This window comes from Heteronotia binoei, chromosome 16 (assembly GCF_032191835.1).
Source record: "Heteronotia binoei isolate CCM8104 ecotype False Entrance Well chromosome 16, APGP_CSIRO_Hbin_v1, whole genome shotgun sequence".
NCBI classification, from domain to species: domain Eukaryota; kingdom Metazoa; phylum Chordata; class Lepidosauria; order Squamata; family Gekkonidae; genus Heteronotia; species Heteronotia binoei.
This window is the reverse complement of record NC_083238.1, coordinates 55,184,331-55,204,518: the sequence shown is the minus strand read 5'-3', so window position 1 is coordinate 55,204,518 and position 20,188 is coordinate 55,184,331. Positions and strand designations below refer to the sequence as shown.

At 49.3% G+C, this 20,188-nt stretch overlaps 1 protein-coding gene across 1 annotated transcript in view; it reads left to right on the top strand.

Moving 5' to 3' along the window:
- The first annotated feature begins 2,061 nt into the window (after positions 1-2,061).
- The window catches only part of STAT4 (signal transducer and activator of transcription 4), a 59,054-nt gene continuing 40,927 nt past the window's right edge, over positions 2,062-20,188 (top strand). The window contains exons 1-7 of the mRNA XM_060256936.1: positions 2,062-2,157; positions 10,030-10,122; positions 12,241-12,319; positions 13,159-13,244; positions 15,913-16,064; positions 18,446-18,604; positions 19,594-19,686. Of these exons, the coding sequence (XP_060112919.1) occupies positions 2,080-2,157; positions 10,030-10,122; positions 12,241-12,319; positions 13,159-13,244; positions 15,913-16,064; positions 18,446-18,604; positions 19,594-19,686 (740 nt within the window). The 5' untranslated portion in view covers positions 2,062-2,079. The remainder of the gene's footprint in view (positions 2,158-10,029; positions 10,123-12,240; positions 12,320-13,158; positions 13,245-15,912; positions 16,065-18,445; positions 18,605-19,593; positions 19,687-20,188) is intronic.

Here is a 20,188-nt window from a genome sequence, read left to right as displayed (position 1 = left end):
TAGCACTTGTTGGTCTTAAAGATGCTTTCTTTGTATCTCTCCTGTGTTATCCAGGATACTAGGCAAAGAAAGCTCTGGCTTTCTCCTTCCTTTCCCATGGGACCAGGAGGGGGAGGGGCCTCAGCCAATAGAAGCAAGAGAGGCTTGGCTCAGTAGCTCTGCTGTGCAATTGAAAGAGTCTGACAAAGCAAGCTATTCCCCCCCCTTCCTCCCCAAGGGAGGAGCCTCAGCCAATAGAAGGAAGAGAGGCTTGGCTCAGTAGCTCTGCTGTGCAATTGAAAGAGTCTGACAAAGCAAGCTCTTTCTCCCCCCTTCCTCCTCAAGGGAGGAGCCTCAGCCAATGGAGAAAATAGAGATTTTGTGCTGTAGCTCCCGTGCGATTGAGCAAGCCTGGCAGAGCAAGCTGTGATGCAGAAGGAAGAAAGAGAGAGAGAAGGAAGCAGAGAACAACCAGTTGCTTGGGGACCTGATTGGAACCCTCCAGGGACCTGATTCAGCCCCTGGGCTGCATGTTTGACACCCCTGATCTAATGTTTGGGCCTCATTTTGGGCTGAAGCTCACAGGAGCAGAGCTCCGGAACTTCTTAAATTTTTATTGTGCTCTTTCTTTCTTAACCTCTTCCCCCCCGCCCCCATACTTGCTTCTGGGCTCCATTGTTCAACCCCCCCTGTGAGAAATTTCGCTGAACTCTTAAGATTTGGCAAACTTTCTAATATTTTTCCCCACACAAAAAAGGGGAAATAGCCAAAACATACAAAGCAGGCAGATGGAAATCTTCCTCGTGCCACTGTAGCCAAAGAGGAGAAAGTGATTTTTAAAAGAATGATGGGAATAAGGTTTTATTATAACAAGTATAATTCAAGAAGCACTGTAAGGTAGATGCTGAGCTGATCTAATTTAGTATACCTTCCGGTGATGTCAGGGGTGAGTAGCAGATAGAAATACGTCAAGTAAATGAGTGGCACTAATGTGCTCCAGCACCTCTTTTTCTACAAAATGGCCCCTGCGTTTATTCTGTGTGGCTCTTACGTTAAGCAAGTTTGGCCACCTCTGCTAAGAACATAAGAGAAGCCATGTTGGATCAGGCCAATGGCCCATCCAGTCCAACACTCTGTGTCACACAGTGGCCAAAAATTTATTTATATACACACACACACACACAAACACACACTGTGGCTAATAGCCACTGATGGACCTTTGCTCCATATTTTTATCTAAACCCCTCTTGAAGGTGGCCATGCTTGTGGCTGCCACCACCTCCTGTGGCAGTGAATTCCACATGTTAATCACCCTTTGGGTGAAGAAGTACTTCCTTTTATCCGTTTTAACCTGTCTGCTCAGCAATTTCATCGAATGCCCATGAGTTCTTGTATTGTGAGAAAGGGAGAAAAGTACCTCTTTCTGTACTTTCTCCATCCTATGCATAACCTTGTAAACCTCTATCATGTCACCCCGCAGTCGACGTTTCTCCAAGCTAAAGAGTACCAAGCGTTTCAACCTTTCTTCATAGGGAAAGTGTTCCAGCCCTTTAATCATTCTAGTTGCCCTTTTCTGGACTTTCTCCAATGCTATAATATCCTATATATGCTAAAGAAACATTAGAAAGGTAAAGGTAGTCCCCTGTGCAAGCACTAGTCGTTTCCACTCTGGGGTAACGTCACATCATGATGTTTTCATGGCAGACTTTTTACGGGGTGGTTTGCCATTGCCTTCCCCAGTCATCTACACTTCCCCCCCCAGCAAGCTGGGTACTCATTTTACCGACCTCGGAAGGATGGAAGGCTGAGTCAACCTCAAGCTGGCTACCTGAACCCAGCTTCCACTGGGATCGAATGCAGGTCGTGAGCAGAGAGCTTGGACAGCCGTACTGCAGCTTTACCAGTCTGCGCCACGGGGCAAAAAGAAACATTAGTACTTGTGAATGAAGACATCCTAGTATAGTTCTCTTTAGCGACTGCAAGAATATACATTGACCGGTGGAGGGTTTTGTGAGATACGTTTCGATTCAGATTGGGTTGTGTTTTTTTAAAATATATATATTCTCTTCTTCTTTTCAGGGAAAATATCAGAGTAATCCTATGCACATAGCGGTGGTGGTCTCAAACTGCTTAAGAGAAGAAAGAAGAATATTGGCCACAGCCAATATGCCTTTACAGGTAACTCTGGGGTTTTTCAAAAACATTGAATCAGATATATTTCCTTTAATGGGAGAGACCATAATTCCCCCAACCCGGATAGCCTAGGCGAGGCGGGTCTTGATCTCAGAAGCTAAGTAGGGTCAGCCCTGGTTAGTATTTGGGTGGGAGCTGGAGTTGTTTTGTAGAAAAATAGGTGGTGGAGCTCATTAGCATATACTGCCCTCCCCAGCCAAAAGCAACCCGATGCAAGAAAGGAGAGCCCCGGGTGAGCGAAGCCTCATTGGGCTGGCTAAAGATCCAGCCAGCCCAAGCAGGCCTCGCTCGCCTGGGGCTCTCCTGGGCCACCAAACCAGTCAAAAGGCCAGCAAGCCACCCCCCCACACCCAAAATCACCGAAGAAGTGGAGAAAGGGTGGTGTGGGCTTCTCCAGGGGTTAACGAGGGCTGCTGGGGGTGTGGCAAAGCCCCTGGCGGCCGGCTGGCTGCCCGCTCTTCTAATCCGGGAATTGTTATGCAGCTGCACCTACTATTCAAATGACAAGGTAGGTGAGGGGAGGAGGAGGGGGAAGCTGCGCTTCTGGGAGCTCCTGCGGAATCTGAGGCCTGGATGGGACACCCCCAAGGAAGTCCAGGGTCGCTACGCAGGGGCAGGCAATGGCAAACCGCGTCCGTTCATCTCTTGCCTTGTGAACCCTATGGGGCCCCCGTAAGTTTCTGTGACTTAACAGCCAAGAAAAAAGAGAGGCCATAATGTAGTTCTATTGCAACCATTGGTTTAAAGGCCATAAGTGCATGCAATATACTGTGCAGGGTTGTGGCCATTAGCAGTAGATCTAGAGACCTGGGTGCATACTTAGATCCAGTGAAACCATGATAGCGAGCAAAACCGTTTTCGTTGCATTACAAAGAGAGAAAGAACTTTTAAAATTTTGAGACCATGTATTGATCTGAGCCCAGAATTTTTTGGCGTATTCACATTGCCACCATATGTGGAATAGAGATCCCTTTTTTTTCTTGCACTTCCGGCGCTTGTTCGAATATTTCGGATATATATTCACTATTCTTTCTGGAGTGAGGTACCAACGGTACATCATTTTGTATAGGTTCTCTTTGAAAACCGCTGACTTTGTTAATTTTAAATTTCGCTTCCATACTTTTTCCCACTCCGCCAAATCTGTGTTATAACCAAAATCTTTTAACCATCTTATCCGGCTCTCTTTGACGATCTCTCCTTGCATTTTATTTTGGAGTAGCCATTCATAAATTTTCGAGATAAGTTTCTGATTTGTTTGTATTATTAATGTAAAGAGGCATGGGATCCTATGTATATTTGGGTCAAAAGTAAAGGACTCGTTCTGGAATAATAGAAATTTGAATTGACAAACCCCTAATACTCCTTGTGTGATTGGGAGAGTGTTTTTTGGGGTGTGTATGTGGTTTATTGTTATCTTTATGTTGATAATTGTATTTGTGGTTATTAATGTTTATATGTTGTTATGTTGCAGTTTTGAATAAACTGATTTAAGCTAAAAAAACAAAACAAAACAAAAACAAAGAGAGAAAGAACTGCATGTATATGTTGGAGTGTGGTGTTGTTTGGTTATAGTGCTGGACTGATCTGAATCCATGGAAGCTCTCGGGAGTTGATCCCCCTCTCTCAGCCTTGCCTGCCTGACTTCCACTAGGCAAACTAGGCGCTTGCCTAGGGTGCCGGCCCTGGAGGGGTGCCAAATTGGGCGCCCCCACCTTTGGTTTAAAAAAAGTTCCTTCCCTCCCTCTCCGAATCACTGCTGTCTTGTCGCCTTGCTGCCACCTCTCCCTGCCCCGATCGCTGCTTCTTCCCCTGTTGCTGCCGCTTCTCCCCACCTCCTTCCCCCCCATTGCCTTGCTGCCACTTCTCCCCGCCCCGTTCGCTGCTGTCTTCCTGTTTGCTGCCGCTGGGCTGTGAAGGAGCGGCAGGGAGAGTGGGGATGGGGGAGGCAGCGGTGGGCAGCAAAGCACTGCGGGCCCCAGGGCCGGCCCTGCCTCACAGGCTCACAGGATTGTAGTGGGAAGAAAATGAAGAAAAAAGAGTGATGTTAAGAGAACATAAGAACATAAGAGAAGCCATGTTGGATCAGGCCAATGACCCCTCCAGTCCAACACTCTGTGTCACATAAGAACATAAGAGAAGCCATGTTAGATCAGGCCAATGGCCCATCCAGTCCAACACTCTGTATCACACAGCGGCCAAAACCCAGGTGCCACCAGGAGGTCCATCACAGGAGCCAGGACACTAGAAGCCCTCCCACTGTTGCCCCTCACAAGCACCAGGAATACAGAGCATCACTGCCCGAGACATAAGAACATAAGAGAAGCCATGTTGGATCAGGCCAATAGCCCATCTTATCCAATACTGTGTCACACAATGGCCAAAAAACACCAGGTGCCATCAGGAGGTCCACTAGCCCTCCTTTTGAGTCCTGCTTTGAGTCCTGGTTGGGAAATAAGACGGGATATAAACAAAACTAAATAAGATGTGCAGAATGCTGGTAACTGAGCATTTTTAAGGACAGATCATTGTAGGATAAGGACCATAACATTGGTTTACATGCTTTTTAGTTCTTTCCCAGTGAGAAAGGATGCTGGACTTGGTGGACCTCTGGTCTGGCCTGGCCCAGCAGGGCTCTTCTGATGTTCTTAGGAAGGCCTTGCCTCTCTGCCCTGTTGTTGGCCCTCCAGAGGAAGTGGTTGGCCACTGTGTGAGACAGGACGCTGGTCTAGATGGACCACTGGTCTGATCCAGCAGGGCCCTTCTCATGTTCTTAGGAAGGCTTTGGCCTCCTTTCCCTGTTGTTGGCCCTCCAGAGGAAATGGTTGGCCACTGGGTGAGACAGGAGGCTGGACTAGAAGGACCCTCCCTGGTCTGATCCAGCAGGGCTCTTCTGATGTTCTTCTCAGGAGAAGGCCTCGGCCTCTCTGCCCTGTTGTTGACCCTCCAGGGGAAATGGCTGGCCACTCTGTGAGGCATGATGCTGGAGTAGATGGACCCTCTGATCCAGCAGGGCTCTTCTTATGTTCTTATGAAGGTCTCAGCCTCTCTGCCCTGTTGTTGGCCCTCCAGAGGAACTGGTTTGCCACTGTGTGAAAGGATGCTGAACTAGATGGACCACTGGTCTGATCCAGCAGGGCTCTTCTGATGTTCTTATGAAGGCCTCAGCCTCCCTGCCCTGTTGTTGGCCCTCCAGAGGAGCTGGTTGGCCACTGTGTGAGACAGGAGGCTGGACTAGATGGACCTTCATTGGTCTGACCCAGCAGGGCTCCTCTGATGTTCTCCTCAAGGAAAGGCCTCAGCCTTTCTGCCCTGTTGGCCCTCCAGAGGAACTGACTGGCCACTGTGTGAGACTGGCCAGCCTCCCTGCCCTGTTGTTGGCCCTCCAGAGGACCTGGTTGGCCACTGTGTGAGACAGGATGCTGGACTAGAAGGACCACTGGTCTGATCCAACAGGTATCTTCTGATGTTCTTAGGGGAGGGACGGTGGCTCAGTGGTAGAGCATCTGCTTGGGAAGCAGAAGGTCCCAGGTTCAATCCCTGCCATCTCCAAAAAAGGGTCCAGGCAAATAGGTGTGAAAAACCTCAGCTTGAGACCCTGGAGAGCCGCTGCCAGTCTGAGTAGACAATACTGACTTTGATGGACCAAGGGTCTGATTCAGTATAAAGCAGCTTCATATGTCCATATGTCCAAGGCCTCGGTCTCTCTGCTCTGTTGTTGGCCCTCCAGAGGAACTGGTTGGCCACTGTGTGAGAGAGGATGCTGGACTAAGTGGACCTCTGGTCTGACCCAGCAGGGCTCTTCTGATGTTCTTAGGAAGGCCTCTGTCTCTCTGCTCTGTTGTTGGCCCTCCAGAGGAGCTGATTGGCCACTGTGTGAGTTAGGATGCTGGACTAGATGGACCACTGGTCTGACCCAGCAGGGCTCTTCTGATGTTCTTAGGAAGGCCTCTGTCTCTCTGCTCTGTTGTTGGCTCTCCAGAGGAGCTGGTTGGCCACTGTGTGAGACCGGCTGCTGGACTAGATGGACCTCTGGTCTGACCCAGCAGGGCTCTTCTGATGTTCTTATGTTCAGTCCGGGATTCCTGGAATTAAGCCCCATTGAACAGAATGGCACTTTCTTCTGAGCAGACCCGTTTAGAATTGCTCCCCACCCCCTTCCACCCCCAGGACTCGAGCATTTGTAGACTTCAGCTTGAGATACTTAGACTTGAGCCGTGGATGCAGTTCTCTGTTTTTCTTTCCATTTTCACACTTGCTGTTTCGGAACGGTTTGAATTGCCCTTTACAACAAAATAATTGGAACTTAATACTTCTGGGAAAATGTTAATCAAACCTTGTGGTTTCCTCATTGGGTTGCCACCTTTCCTCTGCGGTGGTTTCTTGTTCCACTCATAGCTGCCCGCTGGCAGAAATGAGAAAGGTTGTACCATTCGCTTTCTGCTTGCCGGGCGTGTGCTAAAACGAACCCTGCCTGTGGAACAGAAATGGAACATCAGCTATATTTCTGTGTGCCATCAACACCTTGTTGCGTAATGCATATACCACATAGGTGCATATGAACATAAGAGAAGCCATGTCAAACATGCGGCCCGGGGCCAAATCAGGCCCCCGGAGGACTCCTATCAGGCCCCCAAGCTGTCATCTGCTTCCTTCTTCCTCTCTCTTGCTTCCTTCTGCATAACAGCTTGCTTTGCAAGGCTTGCTCAATCACACAGGAGCTATAGGGCAAAACCTCTGTTTTCTCCATTGGCTGAGGCTCCTCCAATGGGGAAGAAGGGGAGGAGGCAGAGCTTGCTTTGCCATGCTCTCTCAGTCGCACAGCAGAGCTACTGAGGCAAGCCTCTCTTCCTTCTGTTGGCTTCATTGATGCAGTAGCTCACCACTTGAATGCCAGCAGCTCACAAAGTAGAATTTTTGCTCACAAGACTCTGCAGCTTAGAGGGGATGTTGGTCAGATCTGGCCCTCATGAGTCCAGTGGCCCATCCAGTCCAACACTCTGTCACACAGTGGCCACCTGGACTTAGACAGCTGTGGAGTTGAGTACCATATATCTGAGAGAACGTTGATGGACTTTTGGTTCTCCAACATCTGGCACTTATGTCGGAGCTCTTTGGAAGTCAGAGAAGTTTCAAAAGTAGGGGCAATTTTTGGCCTGATTTGGGACCAAGAGGGAAGACTCTGAAGTCCCACAGATGCGCTCAAGTCCTTGGCAGTTCTTTGAACGCAGACTGCATTATAATTTTACACAGGGGTCATTTTGTAGAAAAAGAGGTGCTGGAGCTCATTAGCACAACTCATTTGCATATGCTACACCACCAGAAGGTATACTAAATTATGTCGGCAGCTTAGCATCTACCTTAAAACGCTTCTTAAATTATAATTGTCATCATAAAACCTTACTCCCATCCAGTGTTCCCTCTAAGCTGCAGTCTTGTGAGGAAAAATTCTACTTTGTGAGCCATTGGTATTAAAGCTGTGAGCTACTGGCATTAAAGTTGTGAGCTGCTACATAAATTATTGTGCTCTGGGGTCATCCTAAGCTAAGACAAAAATGTGTGAGCTGGAGGCTAAAAATCTGTGAGCTAACTCACGCTAACTCAGCTTAGAGCGAACACTGCTCCCATGCAATTTTCCCTCTCAGCTGAGTTAGTGTGAGCTAGCTCACAGTTTTCTAGCCTCCAGCGGACACATTTTTGTCTTAGCTCAGGAAGGATCACCCCAGAGCAAACTAATTTATGCAGCAGCCATTTTGCTCACTCACAACTTTAATGCCAGTAGCTCACGAAGTAGAATTTTTGCTCACAAGACTTCACAGCTTTAGAGAGAGTGTTGCTCCCATCATAATTTTAAAATTACTTTCTCTTGTGTGGCCACAGTGGCATGAGGAAGATTGCCTTCTGTCTGCTTTATATGTTTTGGTTATTTTCCCCATTTTTTGTGAGGAAAAATATTAGAAAGTTTGTCAGAGTTCAGCACAGATTCTCACCGGGGGTTTGAACGATGGAGCCCAGAGGCAATTTTTTTTTTGGGGGGGGAGGTGGGGGTAAGAAAGAAAGATCACAATAAAATTTAGAGGTTCTGGAGCTCTGTTCGTGTGAGCTCCTGGCCAAAACGAGGCCTGATTTTACACCATGTAGCTTCTTGCATTTATGAGGTAGCTATCCTTTTTGGCCTTGTTGATATTTTCTCTGAGGAAAATGTACAACGATGACGAGGCCTTTCGGTTTTGTGGTTTTCACAAAAAACACACACCAAGTGCTGCTACCCCAAAGATGATGCATTACCATAGTTTTTTTCTTGGCTTCCTCCCAGAGTCACACCTCTTGACTACGCTAGTGGAAAGCGTTATGTCAGAGATAGAGGCCTCTTCACAAACCAGACATGAGTATGTGAGAAATTGAGAAACAGCTCATCGCTGCACTCATGAGCAGATGTGGATATCCATCTCTTCCGTATTATTTCTTCAGTCATTTATACCTCACTTTTCTTCCCAAAGTGGCTTAAAACATTCCCCTCCCCCATTTTCTCCTCACAACAGCCCTGTGATGTGAGTTAGGCTGGCCCAAGGTCACCCGGTGAGCTGCTGTGGCAGATTGGAGATTCGAACTTGGGTCTCCTAGTTCCTAGTCCTCCTCCATTTTATCCTCACAACAGTCCTGTGAGATTGGTTATATTCAGTGGGTCTGTCCCAAGGTCACCCAGAGAACTTCCAGGGAGGAGGGAGGAATTGAACCTGAGTCCCCTAGATGCTAGTCTGACATCCTAACAGCTACACCACACTGAGTTGCATGTGAGATATGTAGCAATTCGGGACTTTTTTTGTAGCAGGAACTCCTTTGTATATTAGGCCACACACCCCTGATGTAGCCCATCCTCCTGGAGCTTACAGCAGGCCCTATACTAAGAGCCCTGTAAGCTCTTGGAGGATTGGCTACATCAGGGGTGTGTGGCCTAATAGGCAAAGGAGTTCCTGCTACAAAAAAAGCCCCTGTGTAGCATGAACGCAGACATTAAAATCAGAACACCCACCCACGCCCTGACACCCATGAGAAAACTACGCTGTCAAAAGGTAAGGTTCTGGATTCGATCTTTGTGCTGTTCGAAGAGGGACCATACTGCAGGACTCATTGCAGGCAGGGTAATTAGCACAGCAGAGGTGACTGACCTGTTTAAAGTGTAGATAAAAGTTTGTTCAGAAACTAACATACTTAATAACAAAGAGGGTAGAGAGATAGCGTGGCAGATACATTATTAGTAAAGAGGAAAGAGATCATCATATATTGGCCACTGTGTGACACACAGTGTTGGACTGGATGGGCCATTGGCCTGATCCAACATGGCTTCTCTTATGTTCTTATGTGACACAGTGTGTTGGACTGGATGGGCCACTGGCCTGATCCAACAGGGCTTCTCTTATGTCCTTATGTGACACAGTGTGTTGGACTGGATGGGCCACTGGCCTGATCCAACATGGCTTCTCTTATGTTCTTATGTGACACAGTGTGTTGGACTGGATGGGCCACTGGCCTGATCCAACAGGGCTTCTCTTATGTTCTTATGGGACACAGTGTGTTGGACTGGATGGGCCACTGGCCTGATCCAACATGGCTCCTCTTATGTTCTTACGTTCTTATCACTAACTGAGAGAGAGAGTGGGACTACCACAAAGAAGGGGGAGATTTCCAGAGTAGAAATCTGAAGACTGACAAGGAATGACACTTTACAGGAGAGAGAAGGCTCCAACCTCACTATCTTATCTAATTGCCTTCTCTCTGCCCCCTGCAGGGTCTTCTTCTCATCTTCTTTGTACACCAGACTTTGCCTTTTCCTACACTGATCTGTGAAATTCTCTTTAGGGACCCCTGGAAAAGTCTTTACAGAACTCCTTGGTATTGGAAAGACAAAGGAACACGGAGCACAAGGTGTCGGCTATTAAGAACAGCGCCCAGGCAAGTGATGGGGCAAGCTGCCAGGGGGACCAGGAATTCCTTACTGGGATACTTCTAGGCAGGGGTCATTTCGTAGAAAAAGAGATGCTGGAGCTCATTAACACAACTCATTTGCATACACCACACACCCCTGACATCACCAGAAGGTGTACTAAATGATATCAGCTCAGCATCTAGCTTCAAATGCTTCTTGAATTATAATTGTCATAATCAAAGCTTACTTCCATCATACTTTTTAAATCGCTTTCTCCCATGTGGCCACAGTGGCATGAGGAAGATTTTCATCTGTCTGCTTGATATGTTTTCCCACTTTTTGGTGGGGAAAATATTAGAAAGTTTGTCGAATCTTACAGTCCAGCACGATTCTCATAGGGGGTTTGAACAATGGAGCCCAAAAGCAAGGGGTCTTTTTTGGGGCGGAGGGTGTTAACAAAGAAAGAACAAAATAAAATCTAGAGGGTCCAGAGCTCTGCTCCTGTGACCTCCTGCCCCAAATGAGGCCCAAACGTCAGATGTTTGAGTGCAGAAGACAGGGAGGGAGGGAGGGAGGAAGGAAGGAAGGAAGGAAGGAAGGAAGGAAGGAAGGAGGAGAGGAGGGAGGGAGAGAGAGAGGGAAGGAGGGAGGGAAGGAAGGAGGAAGGAAGGAGGGAGGGAAGGAAGGAGGAAGGAAAAAGGGAAGAAAGGATGGAGGGAGGGAAGGAAGGAAGGAGGGAGGGGAGGAAGGGAAGGAAGGAGGAAGGAAGGAAGGAGAGAGGGATGGAGGGAGGGAGGGAGGGAAGAAGGAAGGAAGGAGGGAGAGAGGGAAGGAAGGAGGGAGGGAAGGAAGGAAGGAAGAAGGGAAGGAAGGATGAAGGGAGGGAAGGAAGGAGGGAGGGAGGGGAGCAAGGAAGGAGGGAGGGGAGGAAGGAAGGAAGGAGAGGTAGAAAGAAAGCAATTTAACTTTAAATATGTTTTCCAAGTCCCCCACTCCTGCGAGCTCCTGCCCAAAATGAGGCCTGCTTTTAGGGACTTACTATATGTCTCCACCAGATTGTCCTGAGGAGTTGGAAAAGGCGGACTAAGGAGTTTTGTTTGATGGAGCTTTGGTGCTATGAATCCTAAATCTTGGATCATGCATATACAGGCAGGGACCCGTGAGATATGTGTGTAGGGGAAGGACTACCTTTTTTTGTCCCCCCCCCCCCTCACTGTGCCACTTGCTGGCCAGCCCACTTCCTGGCTCACATGGTGCGGGGAGGGGGCAGCTCCAGCTGGTGGCCTGCGGAAGAATTTCCCTTGTCTGAACCGGCCTCATCCTCTGGATCTGTTGATCCGCACGGAGCCCACATTCAGCATGAGATGTGGGATGCAATTTCTGTCTAGGAGGTCTGCCACTCTGTGTCACACAGTGGCCAAACCCAGGTGCTGTCAGGAGGTCCACCAGTCAAGAGGAGATGGAGCAGAGGTCCATCACTGGCTATTAGTCAAAAGGTATAGATGGTATACTCTGTCTGGGGCAAGTGATGCTCTGTATTCTTGGTGCTGGGGGGGGCAACAGTGTGAGCGCTTCTGTTCCCACTGGTGGACCTCCTGACGGCACCTGGGTTATGGCCTGATTCAATGTGGATTCTCTTATGTTCTTAGGTTTGGGGCAGGGATGCTCTGTATTCTTGGTGCTTGGGTGGCAACAGTGGGAGGGCTTCTGGAGTTCTGGTCCCACTGGTGAACCTCCTGATGGCACCTGGTTTTTTGGCCACTGTGTGACACAGAGTGTTGGACTGGATGGACCATTGGCCTGATCCAACATGGCTTCTCTTATGTGACCCAGAGTGTTAGACTGGATGGGCTATTGACCTGATCCAGCATGGCTTTTCTCATGTTCTTATGTCTGGGGCAGTGATGCTGTATCTTCTTGGTGTATGGGGGGGAAATGTGGGAGGGCTTTTGGAGTTGTGGCCCCACAGGTGGACCTCCTGATGGCCCCTGGGTTTTGGCCACTGTGTGACACAGGGTGTTGGACTGGATGGGCCTGATCCAACATGGCTTCTGTTTCGTTCCCTCCTGGAGTGCCCCATTGCCTGGCTTAAAGCTGCATCCCTTCGCAAAGAAATAATTTTTTTAAAAAAATCTGAAATGCAGATGACTGACCAGGATGTCAAATACCTGGAAGATTTGCAAGAGGAGTTTGACTTCCGCTACAAAACAATGCAGGGCATGGGTAAGCTTTTTCCCTAAAATATTTTTGAGGAAGAATGTTGAGGTGAGTAATGTGAATCTGAAGCAAGTGTTTGCCAGACGGCTGTGGGCAACGAGTCAGGTGATCCGTCCTTTTCCAGAGGGGGGGAATGCAAGTTCCTCCTTCTTCTGGCAAGAGATGTTTCAGAGGTGGCTTGCCATCGTCTGCCTCTGCAGAGCCTTCCTTGGTGGTCTCCCATTCAAGTACCAACTGTGCTTAGCTCCCAAGATCTGAGAAGCAGAGGTGGTTGGCTGTTGCCTTCCTCTGCACAGCCTACCTTGGTGGTCCCTCATCCAAGTGCCTAGCCTGTTTAGCTTCCAAGATCTGAGAATCAGAGGTGGTTGGCCATTGCCTTCCTCTGCAGAGTCTTCCTTGGTGGTCCCTCATCCAAGGACCTATCCTGCTTAGCTTCCATGATCTGAGAATCAGAGGTGGTTGGCCATTGCCTTCCTCTGCAGAGCCTTCCTTGGTGGTCTCCCATCCAAGTATTGACCCTGCTTAGCTTCCAAGATCTGAGAATCAGAGGTGATTTTCCATTGCCTTCCTCTGCAGAGTCTTCCTTGGTGGTCCCTTATCCAGGCACCAACCGTGCTTAGCTTGTGAGACATGTCAATATGCGGCTGTACCATTCCAGCTTCCCTCCTGCTGAAGGTTTTTGCTGAGGCCTAAAGAAATCTGCGCATTCAGCACAGTAGCCACAGAATGATCTTGCAGAATTTCCCTCCCAGATAAGTTACAGTGCAACAGTGTGCTTTTGATCCGTTTGGGTTTTCCCCCCCAGCTGCTTTATTGACGCAGGCTTGTTTTGCTCCTCTTTCTAGAACAGAATGACAAAAACAACGTTGCTGTAAAGCAGGAGATGCTGATGTTGCAGGAAATGCTCAATACCGTAGACTTCAGGAGAAAGGTGGGCTAAGATGCTTGCGGTTCCTCCCCCTGCTGTCTCCTGTGCTGAATTAGAGGGGCACCAAGAGGCCCGGTGCTAGGAGTGCCTGCACGCCCTGTGGCCATCCCACCCCCCCACCCCACGCGCGCCGGTGACATCACAATGACGTCACTGTCAACACCCCCCCCCCCAACTTTGCCGAGGACTGCAGGAGAGCCAGGCCGAGAGCAAAACAGAGCTGCCTCTTTCCTCCACCTGAATCTCCAGCAGGGGAAAGAGCTGGGAGGGGGGGCGTCCTCTTCGCTCTCGGACGGCCTTTCCTGCAGGAGAGCCAGCCCGAGAGCGAAGCCGGCAAGGGGAGGTGGTGACCAGTGGCAGGGAGCGCGGGGCGGAGCCGAGCGATGGCAGCGCAGGGAGGCAGGTGCAGAGAGGCGGGCAGGGAGGTGGGCAGCGGCAGGCGACAGTGATGCGGCGGCAGGTGGGGAGAGACAGGCAGGGAGGCGGCAGGCACTGGGAGAGGGGGCGCCTCATGACGCCCTAGGCCAAGTGGTGCCCCAGGTGGCTGCCTACTTGGCTGACTCCCACGCGCCGGGCCTGGGCGCCACGCAGGGGTCTAGAAGTTTTGGTTTAGCTGGAACAGGGGTGGCCAGATTGTGGCTCGGGAACCACACGTGGCTCTTTCACATATATTGTGTGGCTCTTGAAGCTCCCACCACTCCATTAGCCGGCTTGGTGAAGGCATTTGTCTCTCTAAATCACTTCTCCAAATGAAGCCAGCTGGCGGAGTGAAGAATGTTTTTAAAGTTAAAGTTGCTTTCTTTTCACCTCTCCCTCACCCGTCTATTTGCCTGCCTGCCTGCCTGCCTTCCTTCCTTCCATCTTGCAGCTCTTAACCATCTGACGTTTATTCTGTGTGGCTCTTACGTTAAGCAAGTTTGGCTACCCCTTAGCTGGAAGTTCCAAAGAGCTAATAATAGCTGTACCCTGCAAAGGGGTGAAAAAGGCCCCATATGCTCCTCCTCCTGCATATGTATTACTTGAGGCTTCCAGTTTTATTCTTTGAAGCTCTGAGCCGACGTACAGCTTCATCCCAGCCTTGTGCTGTGGTCACTCCAAGCTTTGGTCTATAAAGATCAGTTTCCTCTAGACCAGGGGTGGCCAAACTTGCATAGTGTAAGAGCCACATAGAATAAATGTCAGATGTTTGAGAGCCACAAGACATGAACATCAGATGCTGGAGAGCCACAAGAAGGAAGGAAGGAAGCTTAGGCTTAGGGGCCATCCTTCCTGAGCGAAGACAAAAATGTGTGAGCCGGAGGCTAAAAATCTGTGAGCTAGCTCACGCTAACTCAGCTTCAAGGGCACACTAGTCATAGGGCAGCTTCCTACGTGAGATGGAAAGAGACATCCCATTCAAGGAGAGAACACTTATATCCCCTTAACAGGGATGGAATTCTAGCAGGACCTCCTTTGCCTATTAGGCCACACCCCTCTGATGTAGCCAATCCTCCACCAGCTTTCAAGGCTCTTTTTTGTAAGCTCTCAGAGGATCGGCTACATCAGGGGTGTGTAGTCTAATATGCAAAGGAGCTCCTGCTAGAATTCCACCCCTGACCCTTAGAGCGATGTAGTGTCCTCTTTCTGCCCCAAGTCCAGGCCTGCTGAGTCGCTCATTCCAATACCTAGTTTCAGGAAGCTAAATCCAGTAATATATCTCCAGAGCAGTGTTCCCTCTAAGCTGAGTTGGTGTGAGCTAGCTCACAGTTTTTCAGCCTCCAGCTCACACATTTTTGTCTCAGCTCAGGAGAAATGGCCCCAGAGCAAACTAATTGATGCAGGAGCTCATCACTTTAATGCCAGGAGCTCACAAAGTAGAATTTTTGCTCACAAAACGGCAGCTTAGAGGGAGCATTGGATGGAACCAAGAGAATGCATTGATGGACTTCCTTCCTTGCTAAGGAGAGCCAGTTTAGTGTAGTGGTTAAGTGTGCGGACTCTTATCTGGGAGAACCGGGTTTGATTCCCCACTCCTCCACTTGCACCTGCTAGCATGGCCTTGGGTCAGCCATAGCTCTGGCAGAGGTTGTCCTTGAAATGGCAGCTGCTGTGAGAGCCCTCTCCAGCCCCACCCACCTCACAGGGTGTCTGTTGTGGGGGAGGAAGGGAAAGGAGATTGTGAGCCGCTCTGAGACTCTTCGGAGTGGGGGGCGGGATATAAATCCAATATCTTCATCTACCTCACAGGGTGTCTGTTGTGGGGGAGGAAGGGAAAGGAGATTGTGAGCCGCTCTGAGACTCTTCGGAGTGGAGGGCGGGATATAAATCCAATATCTTCTTCTATCTTCTTCTTGTCAGGCAACATACGATCTCTGGTCTGTTGTGTGATATTTTTAGGGAGGTGGTGAGCAGTGTTTCCTCTAAGCTGAGTTAGCGTGAGCCAGCTCACAGTGTTTCAGCCTCCAGCTCACACATTTTTGTCTCAGCTCCGGAAAAATCGCCCTAGAGCAAACTCATTCATGCAGGCGCTTGCCGCTTTAATGCCAGGAGCTCACAAAATAGAATTTTAGCTCACGAGACTTCACAACTTAGAGGGAACGTTGCTCCAGAGGGGGCAAAAAAAAATTAGACCACCCGTATCTCAAAGTGTTTTCGTTTCTCTTACGCGCTTCTCTCTTTTGGGGGAGGCTAGGAAGTGCTCAGTAAACTGGCCCAGGTCATCAAGGAAATGGAAGATTTGATGAAGAACACACTGGTGGAGGAATTGCTGGAATGGAAGAGGCGCCAGCAGATCGCCTGCATCGGGGGTCCTCTCCATGGTGGGCTCGACCAGCTTCAAAACTGGTAAACATTTAAAATCCCAAATGTCTTTGTTCCCTCAGACTTTAAAAAAAAAAAAAACACATGAACATATGAAGATGCCTTCTACTGAATGAGATCCTGGGTCCATCAATGTCAGTCTTGTCTACTCAGACAAGGTCCCAGGCAGAGGTCTTACCCCTCACCTCCAGCCTAGTCCTTTGAACTGGAGATGCTGGGGATTGAACCTGGGACCTTCTGCATGCCAAGCAGAGGCTCTACCATTGAGTCATGGCCCCTCTAAAGGTTCTTCAGGGTCTCAGGTCGAGGTCTTTCCCATCACCTCCTTGCTGGACCTTTCAACTGAAGATGCCGGGGACTGAACCTGGGACCTTCTGCATACCAAGCAGAGGCTCTGCCACTGAATCAGACCCTCAGTCCATCAAAGCCAGTATTATCTATTCAGACTGACAGAGGGTCTCCTTTGTCTCAGGTAGAGGTCTTACCCCGCACCTCCAGCTTAGTCCTTTGAACTGGAGATGCTGGGGATTGAACCTGGGACCTTCTGCATGCCAAGCAGAGGCTCTACCATTGAGTCATGGCCCCTCTACTACTGAGCCACACTATTCTACTCTGAGTTGTATTCATGGAGGATAAGTCTATCAGTAGCCATGAAGACTGAGGGGAACCTCCCCATCCAGAGGCACTAATCGTCCGAATCCCAGAGCCAGGAGGCAACGTCGGGGAAGGCGTTGGCCTCTATGCCTGTTGTTTGCCTACCAAAGGAACTGGTTGGCCACTGTGTGAGAGAAGATGTTGGGCTAGATGCACCACTGGTCTGATCCAGCAGGGCTTTCTTATGTTCTTAGGAAGGCCTCAGCCTCTATGCCCTGTTTATTTTGCCCTCCAGAAAAGCTGGTTGGCCACTGTGTGAGACCAGATGCTGGTTTGATCCAGCAGGGCCCTTCTGATGTTCTTAGGAAGGCCTTGACCTCTCTGCCCTGTTGTTGGCCGCCTAGAGAAACTGGTTGGCCACTGTGTGAGACAGGATGCTGGACTAGATGGATCCTCACTGGTCTGATCCAGCAGGTCTCTTCTGATGTTCTTAGGAAGGCCTCAGCTTTTATATCCTGTTGTTGGCCCCCGCAGAGGAACTGGTTGGCCACTGTGAGGCAGGATGCTGGACTAGATGGATCCTCCCTGGTCTGATCCAGCAGGTCTCTTCTGATGTTCTTAGGAAGGCCTCAGCTTTTATATCCTGTTGTTGGCCCCCCCAGAGGAACTGGTTGGTCACTGTGAGGCAGGATGCTGGACTAGATGGATCCTCCCTGGTCTGATCCAGCAGGTCTCTTCTGATGTTCTTAGGAAGGCCTTAGCTTTTATATCCTGTTGTTGGCCCCCCCCCCAGAGGAACTGGTTGGCCACTGTGAGGCAGGATGCTGGACTAGATGGATCCTCCCTGGTCTGATCCAGCAGGTCTCTTCTGATGTTCTTAGGAAGGCCTCAGCTTTTATATCCTGTTGTTGGCCCCCCAGAGGAACTGGTTGGCCACTGTGAGGCAGGATGCTGGACTAGATGGACCCTCCCTGGTCTGATCCAGCAGGGCTCTTCTGAGGTTCTTCTCAGGAGAAGGCCTCGGCTTTTGTGCCCTGTTGTTGGCCCTCCAGAGGAACTGGTTGGCCACTCTGTGAGACAGGATGCTGGACTAGATGGAGCCTTACTGGTCTGATCCAGCAGGGCTCTTCTGATGTTCTTAGGAAGGCCTCAGCCTCTGCCCTGTTGGCCCTCCAGAAAAACTGGTTGGCCTCTGTGTGAGAGGATGCTGGACTAGATGGACCTTCACTGGTCTGATCCAACAGGGCTTCTCTGATGTTCTTAGGAAGGCCTCAGCTTTTATATCCTGTTGTTGGCTCCTCAGAGGAACTGGTTGGCCACTCTGTGAGACAGGATGCTGGACTAGATGGACCACTGGTCTGATCCAACAGTTCTCTTTTGACTTTCTTATACTGCTACTTTTAATCTTTCAGAGGTTTGTCTTCATAGCCTTTCTTTTTGTACTGGACAGGGTTTTAAATGCTAGGTTTTAGTTGATAGTTTTTATTGGTAAGGCATCTCAGGCAGGTTCCTGGAGAGACAACTTAAAATTGTTCTAAGTAAATGCAGGTAGTGGCGGGCATTAACCAGTGCTCATGGTCGGCAGAGTGATATAACCACATCTGGTTTTCTTTCTGAATTGCATGAAACAGAGAGCTAAGGCAGATTTCTTTCGCAGTGAGAGTCCAAAACAAATTGATTGTTGTTTTTTTTTGCCGTTTATCTTGCAACGCATGCACTTCCGGATTTTTATTCCGGTCCCTACGTTTGTGAGTGCACAAGAGGGAGACAGAGACTCCTATAACCTAATCTTTCCTTTTTTATTTTCTTAGTTTCACACTGTTGGCAGAGAGCCTCTTTCAAATCAGACGGCAGCTGGAAAAGCTCGATGAGTTCTTGGTCAAACTGACTTACGAGGGGGACTCCATCCCCTTGCAAAGGCCCCACTTGCTAGAAAGAGTCAACTTTTTGCTTTACAGCCTCTTCCAAAGGTACACAAGCCATCCTGTGACGTATAATCTGACTAAACATGGCCATTTCTATTGTTCCCATCCAATGAGCTACTTAATGCAGGGGTCCATGAACCTTTTTGAGCCTACAGGCATCTTTGGTGGTTGGCACCGCCCCAAAATGGCAGCCACAAAAGGTAGAGCCAAACCCAAAATGGCTTCCATGGGAGGTGGAGCCAAATGATATACCACCCTCCAGGGAAGAAAGAAAGACTGAAAAGGGAATGGAACCATGTACAAACTAAAGAACACCCAGTTGCTTACTAGTCATTCTGAACCTCCAAAAGAAAACCCTTTCATTTGAATGAGGCTGGCCAATAACAAACCTTTCTATACTGTGACCCCGCCCTTTTTCTGAAAAGCTGGTGGGCATCAAGTTCTAGTGGGCGCCGTGGTGCCTTTGAGTGCCACGCTGGGGAACTGGCTTATATCTTTCCTGTCTGAAATTTGAATTGTATATATTCTTTTCCGTGCTATGACCCAGAAATCTGTTTCAGTGAGACAGAAGCCCGCTGCATATCTATCAGTGTTCCACAAAGCTGGCTTGTAGTTGGTTTTAACAACGGTGTCAGTTTGGTGTAGTGGTTAAGTGAGTGGACTCTTATCTGGGAGAACCGGGTTCGATTCCCCACTCCTCCATTTGTACCTGCTGGAATGGCCTTGGGTTAACCATAGCTATCACAGGAGTTGTCCTTGAAAGGGCAGCTGCTGTGAGAGCCCTCTCAGCCCCGCCCACCTCACAGGGTGTCTGTTGTGGGGCAGGAAGGGAAAGGAGACTGTGAGCCGCTCTGAGACTCTTCGGCGTGGAGGGCGGGATATAAATCCAATATCTTCATCTACCTCACAGGGTGTCTGTTGTGGGGCAGGAAGGTAAAGGAGATTGTGAGCCGCTCTGAAACTCTTCAGAATGGAGGGCGGGATATAAATCCAATACCTTCTTCATCTTCTTCTTCTTTCCCCTTTCACGTCAGTTCCCTTGTCGTTGAGAAACAGCCATGCATGCCCACACATCCTCAGAGGCCTTTGGTCCTTAAAACCTTGATACAGTTCACTGTTAAGCTTAGGTGAGTAAAAGATCTCTCTTGCCGTTCATGTTACCAAATGTGAGTAGAATCCTAGAAGGTGTTTCCTCGGTCGGGGGAAGCCAACGTCTTCTGTGAAGCTGTTGGTGTCCCAACAAACGAAATGGGGAGAGGGAAAGACAACGACTTGCAGGAGGTGTCTAACTTTCCCCTGTATCCTCCTCTCCATGCTATTTCTTCTTTCCCTCTTCCTGACATGCCCCGTATCCTCTGCCCTTTCCTTGCCTCTTTCACTCAGCCATCCACCCAATATTTATTGTTAAAGGAAGTCCTTCTTCACCCAAAGGGTGATTAACACATGGAATTCACTGCCACAGGAGGTGGCGGCGGCTGCAAGCATAGACAGCTTCAAGAGGGGATTGGATCACCATATGGAGCAGAGGTCCATCAGTAGCTATTAGCCACAGCGTATCATTGGAACTCTCTGTCTGGGGCAGTGATGCTCTGTATTCTTGGTGCTTGGGGGGGCAACAAAAAGAGGGCT